The sequence below is a fragment of the Eutrigla gurnardus genome, assembly GCF_963514095.1.
Source record: "Eutrigla gurnardus genome assembly, chromosome: 16".
Taxonomy (NCBI): domain Eukaryota; kingdom Metazoa; phylum Chordata; class Actinopteri; order Perciformes; family Triglidae; genus Eutrigla; species Eutrigla gurnardus.
The window spans coordinates 8521844-8534145 of record NC_139927.1 but is presented as its reverse complement, the minus strand read 5'-3'; the positions used below and the strand labels follow the sequence as shown (position 1 = coordinate 8534145).

Here is a 12302-nt window from a genome sequence, read left to right as displayed (position 1 = left end):
ACATAACATAAAATGTAAAATAAATAAATAAATAAACTACATACAACGTATAATTAAACCATTCAAAAGTGAAATCTGTTCTTAATATGTGTTGTAGAATGTTTAAATAAGTCTTAGTGGAATAATTGGGGAAGGATGGCTGGATTGTCTTTTCCCCTCAAGGTCTTTTTACTTTTCAAAAGCACAAAAGACAACTCGAACGTAGGACAGTTAAGTTGAGTTCCTCCATCCCCCAATGCCCCCGTCCCCTCAGTGCTGGACCATTAACACATTTGCATACAGCCAGACATCCACACAAAAATAGCTTATATAAAAAGACTGATATAGAGGATGGATGTATTTTGTTATCTCTTAGTAAATATCAATTGTAGCATGGTCGAAACTGAATTTTCAAGGGTGATCACAATATGTTTATATATTTATTTTAAAGTTTAGATATGATCCCTAGATTTGTCTAGGAGTCCTTTTTTTTATAAATATATCCATTACATGTGGTTATTAAAGTTGAAAAATAAACTTGTCAGTGCTCTCTGCTGGACAAACAATGGAATTGAGGCACCACTCCTAAATTACCACAAAAAGATCCTTGGCATTTCTGCACCGATGCCAATGTATCAGTAATAAGATCATATTTATTGTCGATGTTTCAGCTCAGGCGATTTATTGATCCTAATATGAAAGCATGTTATTCCAGTAACATTCAAAATGCTGTGCTCAAAACACGTTTACACATATTTTTATTAGGAAACTATAAATGTTCTATAACTCTTTAAAACATCCCTCAAATACACAAAGACCAAACTCATAACAAAGGCCCATAAGAAAGCTGACATTTTAACATGTACCTGTAAACTTGTGAGGATAATTTACCTGTCTGTCTGCAGGTTTAAATGTATAGTGGTCAGGTCCAACTGTGGGTTTAACCTGTGGTCAGGCCTCTATAGGTGTGAACATGCTATTGTTTGTGTCTGCAGTCAGCTGCCAACTGGAAATGGCCAGTAGAAATCCCAAAGTGTTCTGTTTGAAGTGCTTGATGCAGTCTGTTAATGACAATACACCACTATGAATCAAGGTAGAACTGCATAGCTTTACTGCAATTAAAATGTTACATTCCTATCGTGTGCTGCGGAGCAGAAAATCATGACTACATACAAACACTTAAAGCAAACGTGCATTAAAAGTACAACAAAGTCCTATTTTCATTGGCTGTGACTGAAGAGCTTTGTGGCCACAGTGGAACGTGCGATTTACTGTTAATTCCATGATCTGCGGATGGCTTTCAGGAAATATTGTCATTGTTCATTAGTACAAAAGATCAGGAACTTCAACAGCCTGATTTTACCATAGCAATCTGGTGTGTGCAAACAACACCCAATTAGGGCCTCAGACAAAGCAGCCTGTGAACTGCGAATGTCTTTTCCGACAAAGCATGTCTTACGTGAAGAATGTTGTATGTGTCAAAGCACAGAGATCAATAAGTGCAGTTGTGGGTGTGAAATGACACAATGGCTGTTAAGTATTTTTCCCACAGAGATCAAAAAGAAAAATAAACTCATTTGGAGTTTTTGTTGTTGTTGCACGTCCACTTCAGGAGGGCAAGGGTCAAACACTAAACTCTACTCCAGACTATCTTAAACCCAGTTATAGCTGCATCCTATACATCATATGAATGAGGATGCAGTAAAAAAGTTAATTTCAATAATTTCCCCCCACAGCCAAATTAATTAAATATAATGCATGGAATTGAACCAATAATTGCTCAATATGTACAAAATGTCACTCTGATACAAGAAAGGAGCTTGGAATCTTACTAAAAGGTACAAATAACCTTTAAAGCCCATTCTTGTCCAAATATGTGTGAACAAATTAGTCTGTCTGTTACGCTACCTGACCTCTTGACTTGATCCCCTTCCTCTGAATCAAATGGAGGCGAGCGCCCATTCCTGGGTACTTTTGAACTGGGGTTTGTGTATTGAGGTTAACTTTGATGCCACTGAAAGGGGTCAGGAAGCATCATTTCCTACACACTCACCAATGGGGATGAGCAGCCATCTAAAGACCTGAATCTTTATAAAGGTTCTTTGACATTTGAGCCTAAATGGGGGGAAACACAAAGAAAAATGATGATCCTGTATGAACATAATGATAAGATGCAGAATCAGTCAATAATACAGTACTCAAATGCATTTTAATTTACATATCCAAGTATTCCTGCTAATAAAATGGATCCAATATCATAGGTTTGATTTCTGCAAAATAATTTGGACTTTGATTGGAGATCATTACAGCCTGGAAATGTATTAAGTTGGGTTATTATCACGTAACAACGTGCAGCCCTCGTGAGGCTCTAACCTGCTGAGGAAACGGCAGTTTCCGACTGACACTCTTTGAAGGCTACGGATCCATTATTGCTTCATCCATTCCAAAGCGGATAAATGTTTTCCCTGCCGATGTGTATTGAGCATGCAGATTCCATTAAAACCCCTTTAAAGAGACGTGCCCCTCTCCACCGTCCCAGGTGTGATGCTTTCACACCTCCCGCGGCCGGCAGACGTCTGAAGTCAGCGCGCGTCCGCTGCAGTGCCAGCCGGCCCCGATGGTCGCCCCATTCACACGTACGGGGCAGCATCACCTTTGATCGCGGAGGGGATTTAACCCCGACGAGGAGCGCAGGTCTCAAACTCGGGTCAGTCGCAGGAAATACACCGCGAGGGGAACATGTCTTCAGTTCATGGGAATATGCGCGTCGCGGATCTGAATCATTTCCAGATGTACCACGAGGCCCCTCTGCAGATAAACAGCATGGTGAACACAGGTAGGTGTCTGGCAGCGAAAAGTGTGATTTTGTGGCAAAACTGTATATATAAACTGTATATTATCTTAGCTACAGCTGCTCCTGTGCGTAATTTACGCACACGTCCAGCGACTTCCCACGCATCGATCGTCCTCAACTAAACGGTCTGCTTTCTCTTCAGATTACGGAGCATCGAATGTTACAAACTACTTCAACCCCGCAAACTCCGTCCCGAGGACGGATAAATGCGTGGCGATACTGACGCACAGGAGAAAGAGGACCAACTTCACCCAGCAGCAAATCGAGGTGCTGGAGAAAGTTTACTCGGACACTAAATATCCCGACATCTACCTGCGAGAGAGACTGGAGGCTCTGACCGGGCTACCGGAGTCCAGGATCCAGGTGATTGTTTGATAAATGATTATCAAAAAATGTTAGAGGATTTTCTTGATAAGGCAATTTGTTCACGTTCTCCACTTTCACATTTCAGGTGTGGTTTCAGAACAGAAGGGCCAAGTCTCGTCGCCAAGTTGGCTCCTCGGTGTCGATGAAGGTCGCCAACACGCCAGCAGCTGGCCCCTTTAGCCAGCTCCAGAGCAGGATGGGCCCAGAGAAAGGTCATTATTCCACTCGCATGTTTGTTTTGTTTCGAGTCCCCCCTTTTTCACTCAGACTCAAGTGCTCATTTGAACAAAAATATAGTAGTCATCCCAGTCACAATAGAAAGGGATTATGACAATTCAATTTGGTCCTTAATAGAAGTGTCTATAATATGTTGCTTGAAAAGCAGAGAATAAGTACTTTACTTTACTTCAGAAGTGCTTCATCCTTCTTTTCTCTTTCAGTTTATGACAACAACCACAGAGCCGAGCCACACGGGATAGGAGGTTTTGGACTGGAGGACAATTTCAGACCTAAAGTGCATCAAAACACAGATGATGCCCACAGAAGCAGTATGAGCGCCAAAGCCTGCAGCTACGAACACACGTCCGTGTCCTGCATGTATGACAAGGAGGGTACCAGACTGAAGCCCGAGCAGATGCAACGGCGTGAGCTGAGCGTTAACGTCCCGTGCTGTAACATCCACCTGTATCCGAAGGAGACCGAGCACCATCCCAAGATCGACGCCAGCATGGCAGTCAACCAGGGTCCAAAGGTTCTGGTGGAATATGACAATTTCCCACCCAACAAGACCATTGGACCGGAGATGAAAGTTGTGATTCCTCCCATCCCCACCCACAACAACTTCAGCAGGTCATCACCGAAGGATAATGGATGCCAAATCCAGTATTCACACGTGAGGTCCACGGGGGACGGGTTCAATCACTTCTCCCCGATCCACGCCACTGAAGCACAGGACTTTACCGACTCAGACTCCGACTGGGAAACCGAAGCCATGGCTGGCTTTGGTGGCTTCATGTGATGTATTATAAGAGCTGATGAAAAGACATGTATCATAAGAGGCAGTATACAGTAGTTTGCATAAAAGGGAAAAATGTGTATTTATTGTAAAATAGTAATAAAACTATTGATTGTAAAAGAAAAAAAGAGGAAAACTGTTGATTGGTTATGTCTGTTAATAAAGACTAGAAAACAGAATACTCTTTTGCAATATTATGTTTAATATAAAAAGACGGAAACATTTATATACAATTGCCCTGAGGCACTTTCATATACAACTTTACAAAACTGAAAAAGGAGATTCTCTAGGAAAAAACTGTTGACTCGAATTTTCGGGCTTACATCGGTGATGCAGGCTTGGTGTGGGGGGTTGCAGCAATAGCCATGCCAAATGTGGAAATGTTAAGATCATCTTCGGGAGTAAAAGGCATCAAAACCCCAGAGTTCTCCTTTATAAAAATACCAAAATCTCTTTTCAGTGCACACAAAATTACAAAAAGCCATTTCTGAATACACAGCAGAAATGTTGACAACAGTCCTAATAATCAGATATTGTACAATTATCTACAATAAACAATTTTATAAAACATTCTTTAGCCTCCCTGTGCTTACCATTAGTGGTGCAGCAGAACACACCACGTACAGGGTTATACTTAGCAAAATATTGTTTCATAACCATACACACCTACTCAAAAAATAAATAAATATGGACTATAAAAACTGTAAGAATCAATGTTTGGCACATGAAACCAATAAATAACCGTTTAGAGTTTGGAGATGTGGATTTGTGGCACCAGCTTAAGGTTCTTTCAGATTTGTGTTCGATTGTTTGCACCAACATTTTCAGACAATAAAACGGGTGGATAAAATACTTATGACATCCTCCCTCCTTTCACCACAAAGCTTGAGGAGTCTGGGCAGAACTCTGAGTCATTGCACTGGGACAACCAAATTCATTGTACGGTTGTGGTCCACAACATCCACATGAGCAGTCTTGTACCAGTTCAGGTGAAAGTGCCACCTCAAAAGACGACATTAATGGACTGCACCTCTGCGTGTGCGTGCACTTGTGTGTGTTGTGGAGGATGTAGGTACTCAGACCGCATTGGTGTTGTTGGCAGAAAATGCATGCAGATTGCCCAGCTGACTAAGGCCGCTCTGGATGTGTGCCACGTGGATCTCCACATTATCCTGGAAGCAACTAGAAACACAGAAAAGGCAACAGTTAAGGACATTTTTACTTCAAGGTTGACTGAATAGTGAAGCTAATCAAAACAAGAAAGTTTATAATATACTCATGTATGCCATTGACACAGATAGAAAACTGTGAGCCATCACATCCCCCATTACATGTAGTTCGTTAAAACCAAGTTCACAATGCACAACTTTCTCACATCTTTGTGCTGTTCACACTTCACAACCTGATGTGGTTTTCACATTACATGACATCACAGACTACAGGACCTTTCCCCGATGAGTATGTCTCAACTCGAAACTACGTTTTGTCACAAAAACCCACGCAATGCAAGTGACACGGACTGATGCTTGTTGATGATGTTATCGTGTTCATAAAAAAGCCTGTTTACTATTTCCCCTATTTAGATCAGTTACTGTGTGCATGTGAAGACCCGCCTCAATATGCGTGCACCAAATTCCACACTGCACTCCTTTGGGTTCCCATCAATACACTCAATGGTTGTAGCTCCCTGAAAGACTGCCCACCAGGTCCAGATATTTAGCTTGCTAGACATCTGGAATGCATCTCTGGTGCACCTGCAAGCCTTCCAACTCGCATCTCTTAACAGTTAACACAAAGCGATTCAGCATCAATTCGCAATCAAAACTACAGTCACGTAGAATGAACTAGGCATAAGGAAGTATAGTTAGAGACGCTGGAGGGTAGTTTTACCTGAGGTTGGAGGGATCGATCGATGCCTTGATGTCATTAAGGGAGTCTGTTAGCGATTTAAACTCAAACGAATTCAGGTCGCCTCCATCTGCCAGACACTGAAACAAATTAGGCAAAATTGAGTATTGAACAGTGAGCAGGAATGAAGGCAGACACCAGGTGAGCATTTACTTAAGACTCTACCTTGATCTGTAGCAACAGAGCAGTGAGGTGGGAGATGAGGTGTGTGAAGCTGGGGTTTGTCGCATTCTGCTGTCCATCCTTCAGCGAGTTGCTGAGCTGCACCATCTGCTGGGCTTCGTCTTCACAACGCCGCCGTAGCTCTGTGGGGTGGTCCGCTGGAACCATGCCCTGATCTGGAGCAAGCTGGATGGACGGGATGGATGAAAATATTAGTTTCTTAACGAAATGTAAGGTAAAGTAATTCCAGTATGTTTTAGTATATTTTGATGATAATCAGGACAATATGGGAAATCACAATTATTTTGCTCAGGATAATCATGCCATGACTTTTTCAAATAGTCCCATGTCTACTATTAACTGAGATGGTGGGAATATCAGAGCAAGGCATGAAATGTTACAACCACGCTTCAAGGGCAATAATTAGTGAGAATGAAGTGTATCTTTTGACTTACATCACAACAGAACTGCTGGACTTCGTGGAGCACCTTGTTAAGATCTTTATTGAGCTGTTCGAGCTCAAGCACCGTGGTGGCATATCGCTTCTGGAATTCAAGGTCGATAGGCATCGAGTACGACTTCTGAACACAAAAACAAAGTATAGTTTCAGTTTAGGCTTGATGAATGCTTCTTAATCATTTAATAGGCTTTGAAGGAAATAAAAAACATGTATATTGTACCAGTTTCTCTGCTTCTGTGTTCATTTCTTTCAAGTGCTTGATGTGCTCTTTCTTGATCATGAGGATCTTGGACAGCCTTGTCTGGTCATTTAACAAATAAGACAGATCATTTGTTAAGATAAAGAATTTGTTAAAACAAAGCATTAAAGGTTTTAGGATTAATTTCAGTATTCTGTTCAGCAGGAATTATTTACCACTTGGACAAGGAACTTGACAGGAAATCCTCCCAGAGTATCTCCCTCAGCACCAGGGAGTTTGTTTTTCCATGGTGACTGGTTGATAAGAGGGTCATTGTCCTGTCATTTAAAAAATGGACAATCCGGTTATTTATCTTCATAAGAAATCCAGGAGGCAGAGATTCAGAATATTCAACTACAAATATATTTTTTCTATTATGACTTTATTTAACAATGTCTAAACTGTCCCCATACAGTAAATCCCACCACTGACTAGCATATCTAAATACATTTACAGTGCTTGTTGACCAAAACCATCTGAGGAGTATATCTGTTGCAGTAGATAAACCTAAACAGCCAACGTAGGTTCAAACCATAACAAAATATTATTGTCACAAGCGTGATGATGAAGCAGCACGTGTATATCTGTGATATGGTTATGGTACCATAAGGACAGGAGTGGTAGCAGATGGGTAAGGCCCTCTAGGCGGAGTCATGACGTTCTGCATATAGCGTGATATCCGATGCTTCTGTGCAAAGGCTGAAATGGGCATGGTCTCATTGGGCTCATTGCTCTGGAAAACACAATCAACATTGGATGTTTAAGACTGTAACATCACATTGCTTTAGTACAGCTATTGTCCATCTTTGTTTTTGTTACATTTTAAATGATTATAATGAACATGAACTAAAAACTAGAAACTAAAGTTGTTGTCTGTTATGTTAGCAAGGTGAAAGGCAATGCTTACCAGGACTTCGTAGTCAGGCACAGTGTGTGTTCCCAGACCACTGCGGTCAAAGGTGACACGATAGGTGGCAGCGCTGGTGTCGACAGCATCAATCTGCCCTGTGAACAACCCGTCATGGACGCCACGGAGTCGAGCTGTGGAACCAAATTAAATTTGCCAGTACTGTTCAGATGAGCGTGGGACATCTTTACTTGTGGTAATGGGTTTGAATTCCCATATCTGCCAATTTACACACGAGTGAATGCAGGTGTGTGATGGTTTAGGTTTTTCATAACAGCACAACATTTAACCAGAGCTGTCTAGCAGTTGACAGTGGTGTGCGTACATTTCAAACATCTTACCAGTGACTTTGGTTCCTATGATGAGTGGCAGAGGGATTTCATCTGGAAGGTCTTTGCAGTTGGACACGTCAGACAGTTTTCTTTGCTGCAGCAGGCGCATCTTCTGCCTCTTCTGTCTCAGCGCTGTCCGCTCCTCAGCAAAGAATGCTGATGAACACCTGGATGGGACCACAAAGGATAATGCTATAACAACTTTAAAGTTTTTGTTTGACCAGGAAAAAAATATAGAAAACTATTTCATATACTCTGAAGGTTTAATTTAAAGAGACAAGCACGAATGAAAGGGGTGTGCAGAGGCACAAAGCTTAAAGAATACAGCATACCGCCGAGGTTTCCCCATCAGTCTCCTGATTGTTCCCCACTCAACCCGCGTCAACTTTCTTGTTTTCAAATTGGGAAAAGACTCCTTGAGACACAGGCAGAATTCATTGTCACCCTCAAAGAGAGGCCTGGAAAATAAAGGAATAATATGCAACATAGTTAACACAACACATTTCTGATTTCTGTGTTAAATGCAAATAGATGATCAAGAAGCACTTCTGGATTAAAATGAATCAAACACTTCTTCTGAATGTAAAAGTGAGACATTACCTGTCAATATTGGAATAGAACCATTCATAAATGCACCATTTGTGAGCTTTGGGTAGTTTAAGGAGGTTTCTTAATCTCAGCCCTATTTTCTGGGATGCCTTCTTATCTGGTGTCACCACATTAGAACATTTCTGTAAAGCAAAACATTAAAAAACATTCATTCCGTGTACAGGCTCATATGTATTCTGAAAAATAACAACCTTTAGAATTAATGTAGGATATGTAATGTAGGATAACCCATCCTACTTTAATTCTCATGTATTCTTCCATTACGCAAGGCAGCTGCATAGATACAATTTCCCACAAAAGATCCACTTTTAGAACTTCTTATTCCGGCAACCAAGTTATAAAGTAATTCTTATTTGAGTCGCTCAACAAGGACGCAGTATTTTTAAAAAGGCTTGCTTCAGTATTTCAGAGTTTACTTCAGTACCTGCTTGTAAAGGAGTAGCAATGGTATGCTTTCAAGTTTTACTCTATGCTACTTTAATCTAATACCAGCAAAGGTAGGCTCAATGACAAGTTAGAGAATAGAAAAGGGTTCCAATCACTATGAATCGCTTTCATGGTCTTCACCTGTGGTGTGGTGCTGACCCTTTGGCTCCTCCGAGGGGATCTGGAAGGGAGACGCTGCTGGGGCGAGTCATCCTCCTCCCGAAACAAACGGCTCCTCTTTGAGCTCCGTGTTGGCTGGAAGGACAAATGTGGATAAAAGTTGAACACTTAACTGCGACTGATAAGATCATCAATGGACACCATATAATCAACAACAACACTTACATATCAAATGCCAAACCCTTAATTACTGAGTAACAGACAATGTCATTAAACTACTCCTATCTGTGAAGCCTATTGGTTTTAAACAATCACACTCACCATCATGCCTCTCAGGTCCAAATGCGCTCTATGTGAATGTTGTAAACTTTTTATGACATTACTGTGACACGGATCTCTTGTGAACAAGATAGCGAAGAGACTTCCTTCTTAAAAATAGGTTAAAAATTGTGAAATTCACACTGGAAAGATCATATTTCTACTGTAATTTGCAGAATAAACATTGGAAATATAGATCATAAATCCTGCAATAAAAAAACAAGTTCCAATGTTTTCTGTTCTCAAGCTAAGAGGAGTGAAAACATGTATATGAGGGTACTGTTTTAAAACTTTTTCCAAATTCCAAAGCATTTATTAATTAAATTCAATACATTCGCCCTGCAAATGCAAACTATTTTGTGGGGTTGATGGGTTCTCCTCAAATTTTAGTTTAGGTAATGTCTGAATCATCAATTTTGAAGCTGAGGTTTGTATTATAGATCATGACATCATATAAACTAACTTATGTACGTAATATTCTTAGTATAGTATAGCACTCATTCATGTGTATAACAGAAGCTCCTGCATTGCTTTCTCTTCATAAGTTTAAAAATGTCTCATACTGTGTCCATTGTGAGGGACGAATGTCGTCCCCTGGTGTTGTGAGCTCTTGGGAAGCTGTTCTTTTCATTCAGAGTGTTGGACAAACTGCCTTCTATTAAAAAAAACAACAAAAACAACAACAATGGATGTTAAAATAGAGTTAGCACACCTGATACAAGACCCCAGTGAGATTCATATTATCAAATGCTACACTCAAACCAATTCTCAAATAACAGAACGTGTACATTCAGAAACTGGAATAGATAATTTTCTTACATGTCTTGACAGATTTGGTATCTTTCCCAATATGGGGACAAATGTGCAGTGGTAGAAAGTATAGGAAAATGAACTCATACAGAGCGTCATACAGAAGGCTAAGTATGCGAGTTCCCAATATACTTACACAGTGCCAAGAACAGATGTACAGAAAGATAAATAAAGATACAGCCTACATACCTTTGAGGCTGACAAGTGCCTCTGCTGAGGAGCCTGAGAAAGAGGACACATCAATTTAACGTTACAGTAACACACACACAGACACAAACTAATGGCATAATACTAACTGTTAATATTTTACTATAAAATAAAAAGCTAACCAGGCCATTCTCTTTCGTTTTGAGTTTATTTTGGGCATCAAAGAAACCGTCTTCACATCGCTGCAGTCTATGAGAAACAGTGACAGCAGCCGGGGAGAGTAACTGAAGTTCGGTATAGCTAACGCAGTCAGTTAGGCCTTAATCCCCACATTTGAGCTGTCAAGCACGGGCATGACATGAACTGGACAGAGATCCACAAGATGGGCTACACGAGCTAACGTTACACTATCTTACGAACTACGTTCCCATCGACCGAAATGACTATTTCAGCTGATGATAGCCGAAACACCCCGGCTAGTTTCCCCTTCACCAGCCTGTCAGAACGACACACAACGCGTTACCACGTAACGTCTACCACAGCTAACGAACGTTAAATATACCGGAAGGTGCTCCGGGAGACTTAAAAATAACGAACGTTATTAACCAACAAAACAGATTGCTGTTAGCTAGTGTGTGTACTTTGGTAAGAGAAACGTCATGGTAGTCCCTTTGTTATTGCTACTTATGATCCACGGCTAGCAGGCGTTAGCTCGTGGCTAAGCTAACGTTATTTGTTTACCCAGTTGGGGCTAAAGTAACTTGCTCAACTCCCAACATTAGCTATGGTTAGCTTCTCGTGCTAACAAGCGTTAGCTGACTTGGACAGACCGGCATCCCTTGGCGTCTAAAAATGACTTTATAAACTCTGCCCAAAAACTTAAGATATCCATTACATGGACAACGACGGCAGTTTGTCACTTAATGTGCATTTTATCACCACGGAGCCGCTGCGTGTTTACAATGCAAAACTCCTTGAATTTTTTGTTGTTACTCACTCTCGTCTAACAGCTGGTCCATCTCCGCCATCTTGAATCAGCCGCGCCGCTTTTTCAAAGACCTTGTCAAATTGCATTCTGGGTCGGGACACTATCTGGAGGGCGATTTGAGAAATAAAAACCCTCTAGTTTATCCAACCGATGGCCAAATTATCACTTTATATTATATAAACATACAAACAACTATATTCACTTAATATAAATCCGACTTTCCGTAAAAACTGTGACGGGACATGCTCGGAAAACGTATTATAAGCAGACCTGGAAGCCAGTAGGCACTCAGCATCCCTTCACTGTCATAACCTACTGTCAAAAATAAACGTTTTCTTTAATGACATTCATTGGGAAATGCTTTATTTGGGTTTAAAAATGTTCTTGCAGGTGCGAGTTATTTTAACAGTTAAACACAGAAAAATATAGCTAGTAAAATTACACTAGCCTCTTTCAAATGTGTAGTTATTATTGTGTATACACGGTTCTGATGCTTAAATGTCCAGTTTCAAGCCCAAGCCCCGCTGAAGAAGTCCTGCCAGGTCTGACCCTGGTCTGTGACCTGCCCACAGGTGTATTTTCACTTTGAAAATGCAAATTTACACTTACAATAAAATCCAAAATTTAAATTGGATCCAACATGCAGTGGCAGAAAAATAATTA

The 12302-nt window shown here is 40.8% G+C and overlaps 2 protein-coding genes across 2 annotated transcripts; one reads left to right on the top strand and one right to left on the bottom strand.

Annotated features, from left to right (window-relative positions):
• Positions 1-2718: 2718 nt before the first annotated feature.
• On the top strand, positions 2719-4270 carry mixl1 (Mix paired-like homeobox; the record flags this gene model as incomplete). The annotated part of the gene is made up of 4 exons (XM_084030622.1): positions 2719-2815; positions 2976-3196; positions 3285-3411; positions 3640-4270. 4 exons carry the CDS (start codon positions 2719-2721, stop codon positions 4215-4217), a joined length of 1023 nt encoding a protein of 340 aa, XP_083886748.1. The 3' UTR covers positions 4218-4270.
• A 125-nt stretch (positions 4271-4395) lies between these two features.
• lin9 (lin-9 DREAM MuvB core complex component) lies at positions 4396-11765 on the bottom strand. Its single transcript, XM_084030824.1, has 15 exons — positions 11649-11765; positions 10694-10726; positions 10258-10349; positions 9398-9511; positions 8822-8952; positions 8554-8679; positions 8231-8388; positions 7890-8023; positions 7587-7715; positions 7159-7260; positions 6965-7045; positions 6740-6865; positions 6288-6470; positions 6105-6202; positions 4396-5396 (listed from the first exon to the last, which is right to left on the bottom strand). Exons 1-15 carry the CDS (start codon positions 11677-11679, stop codon positions 5291-5293), a joined length of 1644 nt encoding a protein of 547 aa, XP_083886950.1. The 5' UTR covers positions 11680-11765; the 3' UTR covers positions 4396-5290.
• Positions 11766-12302: the final 537 nt, after the last annotated feature.